Genomic DNA, 24,780 nt, shown 5'->3' with positions numbered 1-24,780 from the left:
AAAAATGTCATACATGTATGATTATCTGTATCTATATGAATCTATTTAGAATAATAATTTTAGCTGCTAAGCATATTGATTTAACACAGTAATGCTAGATTGTGAGACTGTGCCGTTTAAGTCTCAATATGAAGTTCCATACAATATACTAAAATGAAAGTCGAATTTTAAATCAAACTCTACTTGAACTTCAACCACTATCATCTCCTGCTGAGAGCCGGAGCAGGCTGATTGTGCTCAGTATATACATACTGATACAATGTGTATCATGTGATTAGGGAAGTCACAACTGCCATTTCATTCATAGACAGAATGAAAAACTAGTATTAAAATACTGTACTTTCTGATGGTTTATGATCACATTAAAGAAAAAGTGGCCAATACGGTTTATTTTAGATCCAGACAGCTACAGCACAATTTATATATGCCGATCAGCCACAACATTAAAACCACTTGCCTAATAATGTGTAGGTCCCCCTCGTGCCGCTAAAACAACACCAACCCGCATCTCAGAAGAGCATTCTGAGATCCTATTCTTCTCACCACAATTGCACAGAGCAGGTATCTGAGTTACCATAGACTTTGTCAGTTCGAAACAGTCTGGCCATTCTCTGTTGACCTCTCTCATCTACAAGGTGTTTCCATCCACAGAACTCTCTGGATGTTTTTGGCACCATGCTAAGTAAATTCTACAGACTGTTGTGCGTGAAAATCCCAGGAGATCAACAGTTACAGACATACTCAAACCAGCCTGTCTGGCACCAACAATCATGACATGGTCCAAATCACTGAGATCACATTTCATCCCCATTCTGATGGTTGATGTGAACATTAAATGAAGCTCCTGACTCATATCTGTATGATTTTATGCACTGCTACCACACAATTGGCTGATTAGATAATTGCATGGATGACTGTTGGTGCCAGATGGGCTGGTATACCTGTAACTGCTGTATTTCTGTAACTGCTGATCTCCTGTGATTTTCACACTCAACAGTCTCTAGAATTTACTCAGAATGGGGCCAAAATCAAAAAACATCCAATGAGTGGCAGTTCTGTGGATGGAAATGCCTTGTTGATGAGAGAGGTTAACAGAGAATGGCCAGACTGTTTCGAACTGACAAGGTCTACAGTAACTCAGATAACTTCTCTGTACAATTGTGGTGAGAAGAATATAATCTCAGAATGCTGTTCTGAGATGCAGTTTGGCGGCCCAAGGGGGACATACACACATTATTTATTTATATATATATATATATATATATATATATATATATATATATATATATATATATATATATATATATATATATATATATATATATATATAATTTTAGATTTAAAAAACAATGTGCAAATGCATTGGCAAAAACCATGATTCATTCATATTTGAAAGTGGATAACTGTACATGTTATATATGGGGTGCCGTTTGTAAAGTGGCTCACGCTGAAAATAACAGCAACATTTTGTCACATTTAGCTTCAAACAATGTTTAAAAATCTGGTATGAATTTTTGACGGTCACTTTTTAGCACATTTACAACAATATTTGTTAACATAGAGATATTTTAAATAGTTAAATCTAAATATTAAATGCTACACTTAAATGTTAAATGTTAAATATAAATGTTAAATATAAATATAAATGCTAAATATAAATATAAATGTTAAATATAAATATAAATTTTATATCTAAATGTTAAATATAAATATAAATATAAATGTTATATCTAAATATTAAATATAAATCTAAATGTTAAATCTAAATGTTAAATCTAAATGTTAAATATAAATGTTAAATATAAATATAAATGTTAAATTTAAATGTTAAATATAAATATAAATATAAATGTTAAATCTAAATGTTAAATCTAAATGTTAAATCTAAATGTTAAATCTAAATGTTTCGTGTGAAACTAAATATTTAGCTAATATGCAAATTTAAATGCCGGTAACCGGAAGTGCCAAAATAAAAGCTCGAGGAGGTCAGTGGGTAGTGTCAAATAACGAATAAAAAACATCTCATCAGGGAAATGGACTCTTGGACATGGATTATCATGATAAAAACTAACTAAAATAATAAGCACGTTTGGATAAACTGTAACTGTAAACAGTAGACTACTTTGAGGTTTTAGTGTCACTTTTATGAAAGATGAGGGACTTATGACCTGTGGCCATTATAGCCAGCCACGAGGGGGCTCACTTCGACTGATCTGTCATGTTTGCTTGCATAAAGGCCAGCAAGAGCCAATCCCTACCCGCCCCTGACCAGGAAAGGTACTGTCGGTCATGGCCGCTCTGTGAAGATGTCAAACGAATCGGCAGAGCCGTCCTGGCGGCTATACAAAATTTCCAAACGTGCTTATTATTTTAGTTAGTTTTTATCATGATAATCCATGTCCAAGAGTCCATTTCCCTGATGAGATGTTTTTTATTCGTTATTTGACACTACCCACTGACCTCCTCGAGCTTTTATTTTGGCACTTCCGGTTACCGGCATTTAAATTTGCATATTAGCTAAATATTTAGTTTCACACGAAACATTTAGATTTAACATTTAGATTTAACATTTAGATTTATATTTATATTTAACATTTAAATTTAACATTTATATTTATATTTATATTTAACATTTATATTTAACATTTAGATTTAACATTTAGATTTAACATTTAGATTTATATTTAATATTTAGATATAACATTTATATTTATATTTATATTTAACATTTAGATTTATATTTAACATTTAGATATAACATTTATATTTATATTTATATTTAACATTTATATTTATATTTAGCATTTATATTTATATTTAACATTTATATTTAACATTTAACATTTAAGTGTAGCATTTAATATTTAGATTTAACTATTTAAAATATCTCTATGTTAACAAATATTGTTGTAAATGTGCTAAAAAGTGACCGTCAAAAATTCATACCAGATTTTTAAACATTGTTTGAAGCTAAATGTGACAAAATGTTGCTGTTATTTTCAGCGTGAGCCACTTTACAAACGGCACCCCATAGTTATAGTTAAAAGCTTCTGCTGACACAATTACCCACAATTATCTTAGTGTCCTGTTTCGAGCACTGCTTAACAGAGGAGCCCGTTCTATCCGCAATAAGAAACAGGCTAAAACAAATACAATGAGTAAGAGTAGTTCCTTATAAGCTATGTTTCTGTAATATGCACAGACAATTATAACATGCAAAGCAATCTTCATTGTAGGGAAAAAGATTAACTCTGTGTACAAGGCTGCAGATTTACCTCAAGAGTGCTGCTCTGGTTCGGGTCCGGAGCATCCACTTGTGACACTGAAGTCCGGAGAAAAAGTGTGTTCTGGAGAATGGTGGCCATCTCTGCAGCCACTTCCACTGGAACATTTGTCTGCAAATCACACCATCAGCAGAAATGGCTATTGAGAGTTTACACTACAATTTTAAAACAGACAGAATGTGATTCTCCACAACTTACAAAAAATAAAAAATAAAAATCCAATTAGCAAATGTATTAAGGATACGTAGGAGCAAGCATATAATGTTTAAGTTTGGAGTAACAGTAATGTACCTTGAAGGAGTGAGAGGCATCAAACTCAAAACGGTCAGTGCAGTCTTGCACAGTCCCTAATTATGTGACCAGCACTTTAGTCTTGATGGAGTGTTGAGGCAGTTCCAGATACATATTTAACGTCACCTATAGCAAAACATCATTAGTCATACTATTTCAATCAAATGTAGCATCGGTTTCATCAAATATGATGAGTACATGCAACACGAATAAATGTAGTTCAGCTTTAATACTGAATACTGTTAACACACACACACTTACAGAGAAATGTGAAGACAACAGGAAATGACCAAGCAAGAACAAAGAAGCTAATAAATATACAATAGTTATAGGTCTTTTTCAGATTTGATTTGTAAGCCTTTAAAAGAGAATAGGTTACCTGTCTTTCTTTGAAGTTCTGGGTTTTGAACCACAATGTGACTGCCTGCAACCAGATGGGGAATGCTAAAGCCTATGTTCTTCATCAGATTGATGAGGTCTTGCCAGTAGAGGGCGCCAGCCATTCCATCACCTGATACATTTATTTGCTTGGTACTACTTCTTATTTCATATTACCCAATCATGCTATACAATTTGTTGTTGCAAGGGGTTCTGGGTGGTTGTTAAGGTACACTATTTCAGTTAAATTGTGATTTAGTTGAAACTGCATTCAAGTCCTCCTGGGAAGTTTGTCATTATAATTTGATGTAATGAGCATTCAAGTGATTTTAATTGGACTGAATGGGCCTGTTTTTAAATTTGTCATCTCAGTGAGCTTTTTCAGCACCAATGCAACAACATGTACATTAGGTGTGTCTTATTTTATCATTCTTATGTGGCCATACTGATGGCCAATGCTATTTTGATGCACAAACCTGGCACCTCATTTAAATTAGCCAAATGAGTTTTGTTTTCTGGCCAGGTTTATTCTTCATCAATATCACAAATATGCATTCAATCTAAACTGTACAATCACTAATTTGCATGATTCTTGCCATGCTTTTTAAATTGGCATGCCCCATCTCAGGAAATCGGCATTCCAAGAAAACGTCACTGTATTTTTGACTTTGTGGTGCTGTTTATTTGCGCTAATCTCATAAATATGGTCTTCTGACCTGACTTAAGCGCACCAATAAAGGAAAATTCTCTCATTATTTACTCCATCCCAGATGTGTATGACTTTCTTTCTTCACCTGAACACAAATGAAGATTATTAGAAGAATATTTCAGCTCTGTAGGTCCATACAATGTTGAATGTCAAATTAATGTTGAACAAAACTTTGAAGCTCCAAAAAGCAGATAAAGGCAGAATTAAGTAAACCATATGACTCCAGTGGTTTAATCATTATCTTCAGAAGCAATCCAATCTGTTTTCAGTGAGAAAAGCCCAAAATATAATTTCCACTATAAATCTTCTAAGCAGTCTCATTAGCGATCATGATTTCAAGCTCGATTACACTTCCTAGTGCTTGACGCATGCACAGAGCTATAGATAGAGCTATAGTAAGAGTAATCAAGCTTGAATTCATGTTTGAGTCTAGAGACTGCAATGGCAAGATGTACAGTGACAATGAGTTTCAATTTAGTTTGTTTTCACCCAAAAACAACTGGAACACTTCAGAAGACATTGATTAAACCATTGGAGTCTTGTGGATTACATTTATGCTGCCTTAATGTGCTTTTTGGAGCTTCAAAGTTCTGGCCACAATTAACATTGAATTGATCTACAGGGCTGAGATATTCTTCTAAAAATCTCATTTGTGTTCTGCAGAAGAAAGAAAGTCATACAACTCTGGGGAGGCATGAGGGTGTGTAAATTATGAGAATGTTCATTTTTGGGTGACCTATCCATTTAATTCATGCTGTTTACTTTGTTGTTTTGCACCAGATGACTGCACTTTACTTGCTGACTGATTGGTCAAAGCAGTTCTTGAGCTAACTCATAATCTTCAGCATGGTCCTGCCAATCATATAAGTTGCCATGGGTTTTATTAATTTATGTACTTTTGATAACAAAATAAATGTAAAATGAATTACTTTAATACTTTTTCTTGAGTCTGTTTCCATGAAGGTATCTTTACTTTTACTTAAGTGTGACGAATGGATATTTTATAAAACACTGGCCAAAACTAATGCACGCTTGCATGGACGTGACACATTTCATATTTTTTCCTAACTTAAAAGTATGCAATGAAAATCAATGACAATATTCTAATTTGCAAACCATGACCAGTTTTTACTGTGAGAGCACAATGTGATGCAATGCATTATATTGATGAAATAAATGAAAATGTATTGATGAAAATATCACTATTTTTCCAGTAAATCAGGCTAATCAACCCCATAAATTAATGCAGTGTGGTTTTAAAATTCTAAAATGTAACAAATGAAGTAATGTTAAAATGAAAAAAAGTCTGGCTATTTGTAAATATTAATATATTAATGTTTACCCCACAGAACTGGATCTTCCTTGAAAGAGTCCGTACAACTCCCCAACCTCCTATGATACATGCAAGATGCAAAACTTGGTAAATGTTTTTGTTGTGAAAACAATAAAATAATGATAGAAAAATGATCAGTAGCTACTGTATGTTGTAAAAAAATTCTTACCTTTAGAACTTTGTAAGCATCGCTTATCACAGTTCTCTTTTCTGGGTACAGACATATTACACAATTTGACCTAGAAAGCAACAAAAAAAAAAAAGAGAAAAATATCTGTGGCCTTTTTACTCCACCAAAGTATTTTGCACAGACAGATTAGTGGTCTACAAATATAACACTGGTAGTAAGTAAGCATGTAAGTAATTACAGTACAATGAACAATATGTGTTTACAGTATTTGTTAATCTTAGTTAATGTTTATTTGTCATTTATTTTAATTTATTTATAATTATTCACTGTTTGTTCATGTTAGTTCATAATGTTTTTCATCCAGGACTTTGCACGTGATGAATTCATATGAGTTTATGCGATCAACATCGTGCGAGACCATACGAAATAGCCAATTTGTAAATGATGCATGGATTTTCATGAGATCGGGATGGTTTTAACTAATGTTAGCACACATAACTTTAAAAAATAAAAAGCGATTAACAACGTTGAAGCAATTTCCATTAACCAAGATTAATAAGTGGTGTAATAAGTGGTTTGTTCATTGTAAGCTCATGTTAACTAATGTAATTTACTGTTAACAAATGTAACCTTATATTAAAGTGTTACCATAATATCTATTGTATAAAAATGACCTCAGAAGAGAAGATCTCAAGAACATAGACATTTACATCCAATGAATTGTTCTGTATCCCTACATCTCTGAGCTGCTCCATGTATTCTTCCACAATGTTTGGTTTTAAATATCCAAACTTCTCCTGATGGTACTGGACATATTTTTGTGAGGAAACAATCTAATTATGGAGCACACAAAGAGGTCACTGACATGTGATGTAGTTTCAACATAGCACTGGGTGACAGGTCACTGTTGTTATGTTTTAATGTTAAATATTACATCTCATTAGTGTATATTTCACATATAGTCTACTAGTTAGACAAATATAATTGCAAAACAATGTTTATTCTGGCTAATATGCCAGGTTTTTCAACTATATTTGACATGCTCTGTCATGAAAATACTGAAATGTTTACTATTAAGCTTGGTTAAAATGTTGGAACTATGATGAATTAGGCCTACTATCTCCTCTGTCATATCCAATCCAACGACATGACCACCCTCCCCCATCAGTTTGATGACATGGCAGTCTCTCCCTGGTCCTCTAAGATAAATAACCTTACATCCTTCCAACTTCTCAGGTACCACCAGACCACAACCTATATACCTGCAGAATAGGTTTAATACACTTAATATAATGCATTCATTCAAAATAATGTGCTGAACAAATAGGACAAAACTGATGTCTGTGACACTCTAGACGTTTACCTTTGACAAACATCTGGGTGGACTTGTTTTAGCGCATGACACAGGCAGCGTTGGGTTGCAGGTCTTCTGACGTCTCCAGACAAGAGCCATACTAATTCTATATGAATTAACAAGATTTAACTGAACTGCAAAGCGATGTTGTGGTGGACAGACCAAAAACAAAAACTAATTGTCTACAATGAAGCGTTATTGGGCGTTTGTTGTGTAAGGGGCCGTTCAGACTTAACGTGTTCTGACGCTAAAAAATTAATAAATAAATAAATAATACACTAATAAAAATCTAGACACAACGCAACGACTACAACAGAACGCACGTGGATCGAGACGCGTGTTTAAACGTTTATGTTCTTTTTAACTGACACAGCGTCTAGAAAACGAGACGCTCCTGCGCGAGATGCGGCGCAATGGTCCGTCTCGCGCATATTAATCAAGAAAAACAGCGCAAACTGAAGCAATACGCGTTTGGAGTGAACGGCCCCTTACATTTTCATTTATTAAAAAAAATTATTAAAATTGGAGCGTTCTCGTATCGCTAGAATTGTAAAAGCGTGTTGGAACTTCTTACATTAACGTTCTCATCTACCGCTGAAGACATGTTTAGCGCGATTGATTTATGAGAACGGCCAAAGCCGGAGAAACTTGGTCGCGTACTTCATAAGTGCATTCAGCCCCTATGATTTGATAAATTACCTTAATTCAAATTTATTATTGGCTTATGGTCTACTGGACAATGTAGCCTATGACTACATAGTCTTCCTTTACAGTAGGCAACGAAATGCCAGACGAATTCAATATTATTTTTAGGCCTACACATAATAGGCTACAGACCTTTTACATAAAATATTATCTGTCATGTAGACTAGCCTACTATCCTGGCAAGATTGTGTTTAAAGTAGATTTGCCACCCGTCCCGTATTTAAAGATACAATTATGCGTCCCGTATTGAATCATTTCGAGCGATTAATCCCGTATTTAATCATTCCAGATCGCCAATTTAACATTGATATAATTAGGAAAAGTCCACAAATGGTGGGGAAACTATATAAATGTATTTTTTGTTCTATTTAAATGTTTAATAATATCAAAGAATTTATGAATACAATCATAGACAAGTAGGCAACAGGTGAAGGAAAAAAATAAACAAATAAAATATATATGTAGGCTATAAACCATCCAAAGTGTATACAAAAATAAGATAAAGTAGACAAATAATATATATATATATATATATATATATATATATATATATATATATATATATAGCCCTATATATACTTTTTATAGGACCTAAGTCATGGATCAGGAAAGTTCTCATTTTAGCATATAAGAAGGATAAACAATTTTTATTAATAACGCATATTAACTCAACGTATTTATTGCCAAATCTGTGGAGGATGTGGTTTGGGCCCGTAAAGTGAGTTTGTCTTGTTTTTGTCGAGTTTATTCCAAAATGGCAACTGGTTCAAACGGGTCCTGCAGAAATAGTCGCAATGTTTATCATGATCGACCACCAGAGGTCGCACCGCGCACATATTTTCAGTAAATATTTTTCCATTGACCAAAGAAAGACTTCTGCTGCTGCTAGAATTATTCAAAGTTTTTCATGTCACTGGCACTGGTTTGATTTTAATCTATGTTTCAACTACTTCGTGCTCAGTTCTTCAGCTGTTTAAGTCTACAACAATTGTAGTATTAGTGTAGAAATCATAAACATTACAATCTATTGTTGTTCATCTAGAGTTGGGAGGACTGAATAAGTTTATAATTTACACTAATAGTCATTTTATATTTTATTTTTTATTTATTTCGGATCACTGTAAATTATAATTCTCTAACATTTGTCTAAAGGGATTCCTTCAAAACCACAGTAAATGGTAGTTTTATTTGCATTATAATAGCAATAGAATAGTAGTTGATTAAAACTGGGTTTTCAATGACTGATCCTTAAACATACATTTGGTCCCCCACCACCCAATCTTGAATATTTGGTTATATTCTTGCTTCATGCTGTGTCTATCAGCTGCTCCCTTTAAGTGTCATCTAGACAGATTCTGTAATATTTCACATTTAGAGTCAGACTGTGAACTTCTAACCTAGAACAAGTCAGTGATGATAACATTAAGTTCAGTGGCCAGGGAAATGAAAACATCTCTGTGAATCACTTTCCTGTAATTCTGTGTTAACTCTTCAGTTTAGCTAGAAAGGGTTGGTAGTGTGTGTATGTTTTGGCACAGATAAGAGACAGCAGTGTGAAAAAGAGGACTGATATGCTGTGATGAATACCGACATTGTTAATTCCTCGTGTGTGGAACTAGGAAACTCTTCCCACAGTGTCCTGCTTGACATTAAGCAGAATCAGTCAGCTGTGACCTTACATTGCCCTCAGTGTCCTAAGTCTTTTACCAAACAACAGCCTGCACTCTAGTTTAAGAGTGATCCAAGCATGTCTGGTTTCACCCCCTTGTAAGCAAATATCTGTGGGATGAGTCTAAAAGGCCTTTGTTGTCCATGTCGAGACATTCTCTGTCAGTAAGATGGGTCTTTATTTCATTTCAAGGTGTTGGTTTAAAAGTCCTAAACGATACAGGTTTTTAAATTAAATAAATAGCATTACTCTATAACTGACATGTAAAGAATAAGTAAAGGAAAATATGCAATATACAGAATAGTGGGGTCCAAAAATTTGAGAACACTATTAAAAATGCTTCTATTTTACATTTTTGTAATTTAATAGAATTTTAACTGAAAAAGTTATTGGTATGTCCCCCTTTGTCTTTAAAGGGGTCATGATATGAGGAATTACATTTTCTTTGATCTTTTGACATATAAGAGGTCATTATACTATAAAAACACACAAGTTTCAGAACTCAAAACATCATCCTCACTGCAAAAAGAGCATTTGTTGAAACCAAGCTGCCAAAACAACTTGTTCTCGACTTCCTCCACAAAATGATGTCACACTGTGGTAGACATTTGCATTTGACCGCCTTCACAATAACACATCAACGTCTACTTTACCTTATCACTTCCTTGGCCTGCCCTGTAGTGGTGAGCAGTGAGATGGGAAGGAGAGAGCAGGTCAAGTCAAGTCAAGTCAATTTTATTTGTATAGCGCCTTTCACAACACACATCATTTCAAAGCAGCTTTACAGAAGATCAGGCATTAACAGACGATTAAACTGTAATGTCTATAATGTCGATGAATCATCATTGTGTAATTAGATAAAATACGATGGTTAATTGTGTTTAAAAATAAGAAATTAAATAATAATTGTATTAATAACCCCAGTGAGCAAGCTGAAAGCGACTGTGGCAAGGAACACAAAACTCTATAAGATGTTGATTAATGGAGAAAAATAACCTTGGGAGAAATCAGACTCACTGTGGGGACCAGACTTCCCCTCTGGCTAAGTAAATATGTAAATATTACTTATGTATAGTTAAAATCATGGTTTAAAATTATTAAACTAAGTAATTGTTAAGGGTCAGTGTTTAAACATCGATTTTGTTTGAACTGTAAGATTAATGACCAATGTATTTAAAGTCCATCCTGGATTAACTGCAGAAGTTCACATAGATGCAATTGTCCATTTCAAGCTCATAATCCATCAACAGACCGAGCTGATGCAGGCAGAGATCAGGGATGTGAAACGCAGTTCAACCTGGCCGGTAATTTCGGTGAGGTTCGGTGTGGTCCATCCTAAATCCAAGGTTCAGACAATGGCATATGAAGTATACCATGTCTTATGGTTGGAGTTGGCATCAGTTAATCCTCTGAAGTCCATCATAATAGACTGAAGAGATGTTTGGCTGGCACCGGCTGCATTTAGTCATCATCATTCAGCGACACGTAGCAGTGGAGTCCAACACAAAGCAGGAATGGTGCTGGGTCTAGCCGGTTCTGGTGACCTCAGGATAGGAGTCCCGAGGTTGAGACAGGAAAACAAATAAAATAATATAAGCATAGATGCCATTCAATTTACTGCAGAGTTATAAATCATGATCAATGTTTCTGGTTTCTGGTTCCGGCAGACCTAACTAAAGCAGCCTAATTGTGGGTTGGAGGATAAATTAGGTGTATGCCTGGCTAAATAGATGAGTCTGTAGTCTAGACTTAAACTGAGGGAGTGTGTCTGGATCTCGAACTGTGTTAGGGAGACTATTCCATAGTTTAGGAGCCAAATATGAAAAGGATCTACCTCCTTTTGTGGATTTTGATATTCTAGGAGCTATTAACAGGCCAGAATTTTGTGATCCTAATGAATGTGATGGAATATAGCGTGGTAGAAGGTCACTTAATTACTGCGGAGCTAGACCATTCAAAGCTTTGTACGTAGTTAACACAATTTTTTATTTAATACGGAATTGAACAGGTAGCCAATGTAACGATGATAAAATGGGGCTAATATGAACATATTTCTTGGTTCTCGTCAGCACTCTGGCTGCTGCATTTTGAACCAATTGAAGTTTATTTATTGATCTGACTGGACATCCTCCCAGTAATGCATTACAATAATCTAGTCTTGAGGTCATGAACGCATGAATTAGTTTTTCGGCATCAGCAACAGAGAGCATGTGCCTTAATTTAGAGTGCTGTTCTACAAATATTGATAATTTGATTTTCAAAGGACAGATTGGTATCAAATATAACACCTAAGTTCTTCGCTGTTGAAGATGATGTAACAGTACATCCATCGAGAGTCAAATTAAATTATTGAGTTTTTTGGTCCAATAATTAGTACCTCTGTTTTGTCAGAATTGAGTAGAAGGAAATTTCTGGCCATCCAATCTTATATTTCATTGATACACTCTGCTAATTTCAAGAATTATGAAATCTCATCAGGTTTTGAATATAAAGTTGTGTATCGTCGGCATAGCAGTGGAAACTTATTCCACGATTCCTGATAATATCTCCCAGGGGAAGCATATACATGGAGAAATGATCTATTGTGTCGAATGCAGCACTAAGATCTAAAAGCACTAGAAGAGAAATGCAGCCGTGATCAGATGATAAGAGCAAGTCATTTGTAACTCTGATAAGTGCAGTCTCTGTACTGTGATGAGGCCTAAATCCTGACTGAAATTGTTTGTATTTACTATTTCTCTGTAGAAATGAACATATTTGGGAGGATACTACCTTTTCTAGTATTTTTGACATAAACGGGAGATTTGAAATCGGTCTATATTTAACCAGTTCTCCAGGATCAAGTTGTGGCTTCTTAATAAGCGGTTTCTGCCATAACTGCCATTTTAAAGTTTCTTGGGACATGTCCTAAGCATAGCGAGGAGTTAATAATATTAAGAAGAGGTTCTGACATTACAGGAGATACCTCTTTTAAGAGCTTAGTTGGTATAGGATCTAACAAACCTGTTGTGGCTTTTGATGTTTCGATAATTTTTGTTAGCTCTTCATGACCTGTGACAGCGAAGAATTAAAGTTACTCGTGAGGAAACTTATTAGACACTGTTTTCTGAGGTGCTATGACAGATGATTGCATAATTCCAATTTCATTTCTGATAATTTTACAATTTTATCTGTAAATAAATTCATGAAGTCCTTACTCTTGTGCTGCAACGTAATATCTGGTCATGTTGAGGCTTTATTCCTAACCAATTTAGCCACAATACTGAATAAACATCTAGGATTGTTGTGGTTATTTTCTCTGAGTTTACTAAAATATGCTGACCTGGCAGCTTTTAGTGCCTGTCTGTATCTACAGACACTATCCTTCCATGCACCACAAAATACATTTTCCGAGCTGCTCTCTTGAGAGCATGAGTGTGATCATTGTACCATGGTGCAGGGCTTATTTCTTTAATTTTATTTAATCAAAGTGGGGAGACAATATCAAGAGTGCTATAGAAGACTGCATTTATATTTTTTGTTTTTTCATTAAGTTCTTCTGGGCTTTGGGGTTTATTGAGTGTATGAGATAGATTTGGAAGATTATTAGTTAAGCTATCTTTAGTAGTCGAAAGAATACTTCTACCTGAACGATAGCGTGGTGTAGATTGAGTAGCATTAGCTGATTGCAGCATACAAGAGATGAGGTAATGATCCGAGATGTCATCGCTCTGCTGCAGAATTTCTATATTATCAACTCCATATGACAGAATTAAATCTAGCATATGATTATGGTGATGAGTTGGTCATGTTACATTTTGTCTGACTCCAAGAGAGTTGAGAATATCAATAAATGCTAATCCCAATGTATCATTTTCATTATCTATGTGAATGTTGAAGTCACCAACAGTTAAAGCTCTATCTACAGTATATGATAAAAAATGAGCAAATTCACCAAGGAAATCAGAATAAGGCCCAGGTGATCTGTACATTGTAGTAAAGGACAAAAGATGACAGAAATTTGTATTTATATCTGACTGTGTCACATTAAGCATTATTAGTTCAAAGGACATATTTATATCCTGTCCTCTCAGTAACACCAAAAACGTCACTGTAAATTGTAGCAACAACTCCTTGACCCAACAGACGAGGCTCATGTTTATAACAATAACCTGGGGGAGTAGATTCATTTAAACTAATATATTCATCCGGTTTAAACCAGGTATCTGTCCAACAGAGCGCATCCAATCTATGATCTGTAATCATTTCATTAACAATTAGTGCTTTGGTAGAAAGAGATCTAATTTTTAGTAGCCCTATTTTTATATGATGTGTATTTTTAATTTGTTTGTTTTGTTCAAGTATGACCTTAATCAAAGTTTTTCTAAATTATTTAGTGAGGGGTTTGTGTTTGGTAGTTCGGGGAACAGACACAGTCTCTGGGAGATATCTAGGTTATACAGTCTCTATGTGTTGTAGTTTATGTGACCTGTGTGACGTCTCAAGGCAGCTAGCAGACATTCAGATTAACCAGTTTATCTGCTTCCTGACCTGGGACCCAGTTAGTCAAATACTATCATTATTAAGACTATGAGCCAAATTACTAGATAGGAGAGCGGCACCTTCCCTAGAGGGATGGAGTCCATCTCTCTTTAGCAGGTCAGGTCTACCCCAAAAACTCTTCCAATTGTCTATAAATCATTGACCTCATTAAGTGAAAAGATGAGCTCTTAACATAACCATACTAACAACAATAAAGTCAGCAAACAGCCAAAAATAAGCCTTTAACACTAACCGCACCATTTTTTAATGTTGCAATGCATGCTGTGAACTCACAAGTCAGCAATATTGTTCAATATGAAATTGTTCGTTCAGAAAACTCTGTTAGGATATTTGGGACAACATTTGGGGAATATTGTTGGTCTAACGTGTTTTTATGTAGACGCCAACTCCCATAAATTGAATATAATATAATTTCATTTTTTACAATTTTACAGAGGGCAAAATCTTCAATTCTTCTTATGCATATCATTTAAAAATGTTCCTTATATCAAATATGTTTTTCAAAATTCTGATTATTTCCAGGTTTAAATTCCATCCAGTCTTGAACTGTTGAACTCGAACTCCACTGTAAAGATAGAATATTTTGGGCCTAAGTAATAGTACGCTATTTGTATTCACATGCATCCAATCCAATTTGATTGCAATGTTAACATAACTAAGCCTGACTGTTTACCAAAGCTTTGCTTTTTAAAACAGTGAACACTTTGTACTTTATTCTAAGTCCATGACCATGCTACCGCAGACCAAGATATCAAAGCAATGTACTTTGTGCGGCATTTCCACCCAACTCTGTCTTCTCTGACAAACGAATAGTTGTCAAGCTCCAGAACTTGACCTCGGTCTTGGTCCCAGACTTATTTGTTTCATTTCTGTTCTTTTTTTTGTAGTCAAGGCAAGCAAGAGGTTATTAACAGTTCAAGCCTGACAAACATCTACGCTGGGAAGGGTTCACTGCCAGACTAAAGGTTATGAGAAGTTGAAGGAAAGGGTAATCTTTGGAAGATCAAATAAAATGGAAGTCAGAGGAGGGGAATTTGTACAGTCACACAGTTGGCCTTCTCCTCAGCAAACAAATCCCTACTGTTCAACTTTGTGTCCTACATGCACGCATATGATCTCAGAAGTTTCATTTAACCTCTGCTGTCCTTATGGATCCCTCCGACCGCCTAGATAAAGGAAGCTATTGCAACACATTCCATGTTAGTTATTTTTCTTTCAGTGCAAGAACAATGTATGCCGGGAGTGTATCAGATCCTGCTGTGTTGACTCACTGCGGACGTTCAGATGGATTGTACAATGTGATGTCTGTGAAATGAAGACACCGAAAACAAAATCTTTAGATAAAGGCTACTTGGATCTAAAATAAGTGACGTTACACACAGCCGTTCTTCTCAGCAGAATCCCTCTCTCTGTGTTGTAATCTGGCATATCTAATGAGATATTTATACTGTATATATTCATGTCATTTCCATCTGCATAACTGGGTCACATGAAATCTCTTTTATGACTATTATTTGATCAAACATGGAATATGCATGATCTATCTCTTTCAAACACATGATAAAAGAACATCAGCATGGAAATTAAATATTTTTCTTTGCTAAATTTGTAGATTATTATGTAGTGGCAATAAGGCAGCAGATTTAGCCAATTTGGTAGACAAAGAGGGATATGAACATGAGAACAATTTCACTTCTAGATTCATAAACGCATACTGTGAAGTTCTATGCTTAAAAGAATAATTAAAAACCCTAATTATTTACTTTCTTCTGTGGAACACAAAAGGATGTTAGCCTCAGTCACCATTCACTTTAATTGCATCTCTTTTTTCCCTACAATGAAAGTGAATGGTGACTGAGACTAACATTCTGCCTAATATCTTTTGTGTTCAACAGAAGAATGATATGCATATGGGTTTAATAATGGGTTGTAATATTGACTACCACAAAAGTTAATTATAACCCATCCCTCTTTTTCTTTAATAAAAGCAAAAATACGGGGTACAGTGAGGCACTTACAATAGAAGTGAGTGAGGCCCATTTTTGAACATTAAAATACTTTTTCAGAAGTATAGCCACAAGAAAAACAATATGCATGTAAACATGATTTTAGTGTGATATAATCACTTACCAACCATTTCTGTGTAAAGTTATTGACCTGTTTCAGTGACGTCACTTTTCCCCGCAGCCGCCATATTTGTGACCATCAGCGGGAGGATACAATTCAACACCCGAAAAACGATATCATGCAGCTAGTGCTTGGGGAAGCTACTTTGAAACTGCAGTTTGACAAGCTACAAGCTACTCATAATTTTAAGTAGTTACAGTCAAGCTTCTCTTTTGAAAAAGTAGTTAGCTACACTACAAGTTACTATCAAAAAGTAGCTAGCTACATTGAAGCTACTTAATGAGACAATATTGTTTTTTAATGTTACTATCAAACTAACAATATTAATAACAAAATGTACACTGATGACATTTATTAATTAATGTATTAATTAAATACATGTAATGTGTTTAATTAAATACCTTTACATTTTATAAATTCGATACATTTAATGAATAGTAACATTAATACAGTTAATAAAGATAGCTACTTTCAAGCTTCGCTGTCTTTTTCTTCATATCGCGGCGGCATTTTGTGGTCCGTTCTGCATAACGCAGCAGCATTTTGTGGTCCGTTCTGCATATTGTGGCAGCATTCTGTGGTCCATTCTACATAACGCGGTGGCTCATTTTAGTTTATCGCGGCCCATTCGGCCCGTTTCGCTGCCGACCCACCGGCCCGCTCGGTTCTCCCGATGATCAGTCAGCCCCTGATTGGCCCCAAAATGCGTTGGCCCACCGGGAAAATGCCCAGTATGCCAGATTACCAGTCAAGCCCTGTTCACTTCCATTGTAAGAGCCACACTGTAACCTCGATTTCTGCTTTTTTTAAAGAAAAGGAAATTCTAAATAATTTTTGTGGTAATCAACATTATGCAACAAATGCTGTCGACTGAGCTGAACTTGTATTGAACCCGAAATGTTCCTTTAACGTTACAGTGACTTTAAGTGGAGACTTTGGGGATGGGAGGCACATTAGAGTTGTAAACCAGGAAGCCGTATTTAAAGTGTGGAGCACAAAGAGCCATAAATCAGTGGTATGATTTAGAATTTCCCGCTTAAGCACAAGGGTCATTAGCTATCATCAGCCAAGCAGAGCACACTTTATATGTATTGTTCTACATCAACGAATTCATGCAAACTGTGCAAGTTTCTTTGATCCATCAAAAATGCACGCAAGCTCTTGTCCAATTACGAGGGAGAGGATCTGTGAAAGAAACTCAGCAGAAATGGAAAGAGTGTCCTCCATTTAATCAGTGATGTCGCTGTTTTACAGACCCTTCTGACAGTATCTTCTGGTTGTTCAGGTTGAAGTAGAGAGACTGAGTCTATTAGTCACACTTTTTACTCCAGTAGTCTTGGCTTCACAAAAAAACTACAGAACATTTCCACTAGTATTGCTCAGGAAAAAGAAGATACTGAACACATAGGCTTCTGGCCTTTTGTGACAACAGCTATAGCTGTTAAAAAAAAGATATCTGAATTTTTGTATGGAAGCCTGAATTTATTACAATTTCAGAGGGTTTTGAATTTAGTATTTTAAACCAAAACACACTGAGAGCGAGAAATCACATTTGTTTTGCTGGACTTTTGATTTAAAACTTTATACTGAAATTGACCTTTTGGGAGCTAATTGTCTGAGTGACAACTAGCCCTGTCTCCTTGCAAGTAAAAGATAATTGCAATTTATTATGCGTTTTAATATTCAAAGCAGCTTTTCCTATCAAAAAGCAACCCTGTAGGACTGAGGCAGTTTGCTCTTTGTTGCAGTGTCCCTTTCTTCTAGGATACTTTTTAAACAGACCACTGATCTGCCTTGATGTTGGCCCCAGTGATGCACTAGGCCATCTCTGGCCTATCACTTCCTCTCACATCTATGTCACTGGAACCAGCAGGAATTAAGGTCATGACTCAGGGGCCAACAGATAAAATTTAGGTCAGCAGCAAAGTTGTCAACCAAAGACAAGGTTTTCATGCACATCAAACATGTTCTAACAGATTCTGCCTACTTCCTTTTGACACATGTAAAATAATTATGCCTCTGTATAGCCAGGTTATATCCTACTAGAGGTGTTATGCTGACAACATAAATAATTAGAATTACCATGATTACATCAATGCTAGTCCACTTGTGAAAATGGATTTGAATTAAAAATATTCATATGAATTTTAGGATTGCTTAGTATTTATTATGTCCTTTTGCTTTATTACCGCATGCACTCTAGATGGTTTGGACTCAACAAATATGTGCATAATCTGATGATCCATGTTATCCCAGCATGATTTGAGAATGTTTCAATGTTTCAAAGGAAATGTCAATGTAAAAATGTTGTTTACTTGATAAGTGACCTAGAAATAGTGCAAAATCTTACATTTTACATCATTCTGTTTCATTGCTAAAACGTTTTTTGAATCCTAAAACTTTCTATTTATACAGTTTGTTTAAAATACACTGAATCTCAGATTTCTGATGTGGATTCACTGTAGTAAACAACAATGACAACAACAAAAAAGCTCTGTAGATTCCAGACAGCCCTGACTCAAGTGACACAAACAACAGGTTTATTCTGATTGTGCATTTCAGAACTTTATTCGAAATCTGTGCAAGTAAACACCCAAATGAAATATATATATATTTTCAAAATAATGAAACACAATAATACTCAATGTATTGCAGTTAGCCTGCATAAAAAAAGGATATTAAAGTCTTTGAAGAGTCAGTGTAATCCATCTTTGTACTGTACAACACAGAACATGATTGTTAACCTTTTTTCTTTTCTCAATGTACAAAATAAAATTGAGTAAAAACAAAATAAATATATTCATATGCACTTTGTTTCAAAAGTTCAGACAGTTTGCCCAGCAGTCTATTTCTCATGACAAACCTACAAATCACATTTTATGTATTGGGCTCCATGACACACACACACACACACACACACACACACACACACACACATACATATACATATATGTGTGTGTGTGTGTGTGTGTGTGTGCTTAAGACTTCGAATTTCCCCATGTCCAGTAATACATAGGAACCTTCTCATGCATCTGCATGCAACAGGCAGCAGTGTACTTTTAAATATCTGACCTAACACAAGATGTTGCAGAACAGATTATCATAGTTTCATCAGGAGACACATGCAAATGAAGGACAAAAAACATCCTCTAATATGTACATATTCACATGGCATTTACTTTGAAGTCTCTTTAAGAAATTTCAAAACTAAAATGCTATTCATTCATACAAAATAGCTGTCTTTCATAAAGATTTTGCCATGTACATAAATATAGTTTGTAACGAGTCTTAAGATTGGTGAAAAATAACATGTCAATATGTAAAATGTAAGACTGTAAATATCACATCAGCAAACATACTTTTGTGGGAATGGCCTTAGCATAACACTCCCTTTAGTAAATCAATGCTTCCATTACAATAACACACTGCTATGACATACAGCTGTGATTGGGTTGCTTTGTTTCAAATTGATGCAACAATCTCTTGTATAATAGAACAAAAATCTAATGACACATGCTAATACCAAGACCAGTTCATAAAATACATGTATAAAAACAGATGAACCAAAAGCAGTAATTTGTTGTAGATTTTTTCGATTTTCCATTCACCATCTTGTGTACTGTAAACATTGTTTGGTGTCTTGACACAGGTAAATGCTGAGAAGCAGAATAATCAATAAAGCACATCACAACATTGTTTTCAATGGGAAAGAGAGAGAAATTAAAGAGGACATCAATAGTAAAGTATACACACTTCACATACCATACAGATATCAAGATACCATGTTTTAATACTGATGGATTCATATTATCCAAATATGATCATGAATATACAGCTTTAGCAATTATTTCAGTTTATCTTACCAATACAGGGCCAAAAAGAGATACATCCTTCTTTTATAAAAGGCAACATATTTAATTGATTTGATTGTTTGTATAAAGACAGTGACTTTTAAAGCCTTCCTGGCATAGACAAAAGTAAGAATACACTGCTTTTTGATTTCATTATTTAAAAATTAAAGGATATCCACTAACAAAAACTGAAGCACAATCTATTTATACATCATATGCATCAGTACATCACAACTTACTGCCTGTGGCCGAAAGTCTACATACAGTATGTGTGGAAAATGGAGTGAGAAATGATACTGTTACAAATACACTAGGGTAATTCTCACACATCTTTCACAGAAATCATTTATTTTGCCAGTTTGAACTTGATAAAGATAACAGCCAGAAAGTAGTGCTATTCAAATACATTTTGGTTGCATGGTCTCTTGAACTAAATGTAATATAATTCATGTAAAATATTCTAGATGGTCTGATTTAAACGAAGTAGCAAACATGAATTAGTAGAAGAGAGGGTATAAAAAAAGCACATTTGTTGTCCAAGCACACATGCTGGTTCACGGTCTCCAAACTAGTTTTTGTTAAATGACCCGTTTAACTGTGGTGAGTGACAACTAGATGTTCCATTACAATTCTGTGAATTTTGATGAGATTTAATGTTCAAAGGCCTCAGAATTACCTGACGACTCATTTTTGACCTTTGTCTGCATTTGTCTCGTACCTGCCTCCAGCTCCTCCCCCTCTTTAACCAGATGTGCATTGCTCCTCTGGAGCATATAGTACAAAATAGGGTTAGTCTTGGTAAACCGAGGTGAGTCTGACTCATACTTTTGTGTTTGATTATCTCCATTAACCATCCTTGTAGAGCCCTTCAAATCCTTTATTGTGGAGTAGTCGTTTTTTGACCTTGAAGCTTCCTGTGGAGATTCAGATCTGTGACCACTTACTCTCTTAGAAGATGCATTGCTGGGGCTAAAACTTTGGTGAAAGTTTCGAAGCTCACCATCAGTACATGGCTGCTTGATTGTATTCCCATTCAGCACAGTACATGTTTGTGAACTTAATGTACCTCTTGGCTGAGACAATTCCTTTAAGCAGTTGTCTGAAAGCAGCAGCTGCTTTAAAACATTGAAACTTCTGTTTTCATTAGATTCCAGTGGTGGAAATCTTGCTGGTGGGCTGTCTACCTCTGGAGGAATAGGAGGGTCCCTGGCCTCTCGTGTCTCTAGACCTCCTGCAGCAAAATTACCACTGGTGTCATTTACAATACCATAATGCTTTAAATCCCTGCCCTGCTGACTCGAGGTGTTATGGTCTTCTAGTTCTATTGAAAATTTCCGCTTCTTTGGGATTGTTGGTCCCTGGTTTCCCATCGATTCTTCCTTTATACAACCCTTGTTTAGGTCTTCTAACTTGTTTGGTTGAAGAGTTTTGTTATGCCGCTGTTTAAGTAGATGACAAAGAAGACCATCACTCTGGACAGCCTCTGGAGACAATGGTTCTTGCTTGATGTCTTCATGCTCAAGATGAATGTTACATTTTCTAGGCTCTACCACTACATTCTGGCATTGCTTTGAAATTTTGTTATAGTCGTACATTTGACCCTCTTCTACTGGCTCAGTTTTGATTGAAATGTCCACTGAAGGACCATTTGATGTACCTTGGCCTACTGCCTTATTTGTCCGTTTTTCCACAGAATTGTTCTTTCTGTGTTCTCTTTTTCGTTTACTGCCAACCTTTTCTTTCTGTGGAGCATTCCCCAGTAGAAGCTGTAGAACTGTGCGTCTCTCAAGCAGATTCTCAATCTCAGAGACATGCTGTGTTGCCTCAGGTACTGTTAAAGTTTTTGCCTTGGCCTCTTCCCACAATGGGTTGTTATTTTTCTGAATAGGTGCAGTGTGTCTCTCTAGTAAAGTTGGAGGATAGTTAACTTTTAGCTCTTGGGTCATGAGTTTGACAGGGGGTAAAGGTGCCTTCACTGGAGGAGAAATAGTTTTTTTTCCACACTGAGCTAAATTCTGTAGCAATTTAGTAGCGCTGAAGGCAGGTTCTTTGCCTCTTATATCATTTGTAGGTTGTTTAGGTTTACAAAGATCCAAGGGCACAGACTGTGAATGGGGAGAGCCATAAAGAGTATACGGAGATCCACTGCTGTTGGAGTCTCGGCTTTGGGAGAATGTTGGCAAGAGTTTGGGACTTCCACAATGTGAGCCAAGTTCACTTGTGTCCTTACACCTAGCTGTACTGAAAAAACTCTGACTACTTGTCGATGCACTAGCGACCTTAGGGATTACAACTCGCAGCAAATCTGGATTATCTAGACCTTTGTTTACTCTCTCATTATTTTTGTGATCCAAGAGCAACTGTAAAAGAGTGACCTTATGATGAGGTTTCATCTCTGAACAGGCATCCACCTCACAGTGATCTGTGGGAACTTTGATAGGTGGACTGTCAGGCTTCCACCTGTTCAACGAAGACTCCGGGACCCTGTCCAGAGCAGATGCGGACAAAGCAGATAATGGTGTCTGTACCTGTGTCCTGCTTTTCAGAGACAGGTCAATAGGTGAGCAACTAGAGTAAGTGCTCTCAGCATCACTGCTGTCTTTTGTAAGACTACTGTCATGGTTTGAGTGCTCGCTGTCCGAAAAAAGAGGGGAGCCCAAAGTGCCAAAGGTGCTGATGTCATCTTTCAAATGACCCTGCCCATTAATTCGCTGTGATGTGTTGTGGCTATTGAGAAGCTGAAGGAGGAGGCTGCTGCAGTTCTGTGATGGTCTACCTAGTTTCTCAAAAGGTAGTCGTTCTCTAAAGCGATGTCCTATCTGAATGGAACCTTCTGGCCTTTTTTTCCCTGAAGTTAGGCTTGGACTCTGTCTGCTGGAGTTAGTTGACATTTGTGAAGGTAATCCATTCTGGGTGTGTGAGAGGCTCAGTCCGTGAGTCTGGCCAGAAGTGGTAGGCTGTTTCTTATCTTGTGTCTGCTGTGTGGCAATGGCTGAAAGTCTTTCACTGGCTGATCGTCCAGAGAGTTGGGCTTTTAGGGCATGTTCTCGTGAATACTGCTGCAGGTGAGCCTCGCTGGAGAGCAAGAGAGCCAGTTGACTGCAGGCCACACTTGGTTTGGGTGATGGACCAGGGCTTGATCTGATATTTACCAGATTTGCCACAGCTTTTAGGCGCTCGGTACAAGAAAGAGACTCTGGGGATGGGGAAGGTGTACTGCTCTTCAGCGCCTTGGGAGAGTCTGAAAAACTTTCCTGGCTCGACCGTCTACGTTGATAAGGCACACTGTTGCTGTGATTCTGCATTATACTCTTACTCACTAGCCCTTTGAGGTGGCTTGAGGCAGGTCTGTGGCAAGGTCCATTTGCCCTCTCCTCTTGTGCAGGCTTGCTTATCTGGCAGGAGGCGTCCTGTGGCCTCAAGCCTTGGATGATCTGCTGCGGCAGGGTCACGTTCTGAAGTCGAGAACTGAAAGACTGGAGCAAATTGGCTAGAAGGGTACTCTCCCCTTTATCCTGCGTGGAGCCATTCTGACCACTGTGGTGGTCTTCATTGTGCCCATTGAGTGCAACAGGGGGTGCTGAACTCCGTTGACTCTCAAACTCTGTCCAGGCCTCTGAGTTGAGTAGGCGGGCCTTTTTGAGGTGCTGCGAGGCTCCACAGTATGAATTTATTCTATTCTGTTCTTGTTGAGTGCCATGATTAGCCTGTGCAAGCCCTGTCCCCTCCTTATTCCTCTGCTCCTGGTTGCCACTCTGTGTTGCTGCAACACTCTTTCCTCCTGCCCCTTGATGCATGAGTAAGCCTTCCAAATATGTTAATACAGCAGAATCCTGGTGTGTTTCAGGGCCAGGCTCTTCCCCATGAGTCATGTTCAATACTATAGTCCCTTGTATGGTTGGCCACCACAATTGAGGGGAAAACCTTTGTTACTTTCAGTCAAGAGACTTTACAGTTTTTAGCTGCAAAAAATGTGTTTTAGGTAAGAGAAAGGCCTAATGTAGCTCCACAAGCCATCCCCCATGCTTTAGGCAAGAGCGAAGCAAGAAACATTCTTGCCACTGTTAAGAAATGTACAGGATCATTCTGCAGTCAGTCTTGTGGGATTCCATGGCACTGAATGTATATTCCAAAGTTCTAGGGCTGCAAATGGAACAACTGCTCACAGTAATTCTATCCACAGGGTAAGTTGGTGGAAGTCCTGCTCAAGAGAGAGAAATGTGATGTTAAAACCATACCTCAACATTCTCATACATAAAACATTCTTGTATGCTAACAGCAACACAAACTCAGCTAATCTTTAGCATGGAAGACACTGAAAAATTTTCCATTTCATATGCTGATCAGATTTAAATATAAAAAGATAATGTTGATGTAATAAATAATAAAAAGACTTAAAGCCAAACT

General features: G+C 36.4%; 1 protein-coding gene and 1 pseudogene across 1 annotated transcript in view; both read right to left on the bottom strand.

The window, feature by feature from the left end:
- Positions 1-8,083, bottom strand: part of LOC127632111 (arsenite methyltransferase-like) — a 61,981-nt pseudogene extending 53,898 nt beyond the window's left edge.
- Positions 8,084-19,073: 10,990 nt separating this feature from the next.
- The window catches only part of LOC127632086 (nuclear receptor-interacting protein 1-like), a 44,775-nt gene continuing 39,068 nt past the window's right edge, over positions 19,074-24,780 (bottom strand). Inside the window, exon 2 of the mRNA XM_052110564.1 lies at positions 19,074-24,574. Coding sequence (XP_051966524.1) covers positions 21,024-24,245 — 3,222 coding nt within the window. The 5' untranslated portion in view covers positions 24,246-24,574 and the 3' untranslated portion in view covers positions 19,074-21,023. The remainder of the gene's footprint in view (positions 24,575-24,780) is intronic.

The sequence above is a fragment of the Xyrauchen texanus genome, chromosome 38, assembly GCF_025860055.1.
Source record: "Xyrauchen texanus isolate HMW12.3.18 chromosome 38, RBS_HiC_50CHRs, whole genome shotgun sequence".
In the NCBI taxonomy this organism is placed as follows: Eukaryota; Metazoa; Chordata; class Actinopteri; order Cypriniformes; family Catostomidae; genus Xyrauchen; species Xyrauchen texanus.
This window is presented reverse-complemented; position numbering and strand designations above follow the sequence as displayed.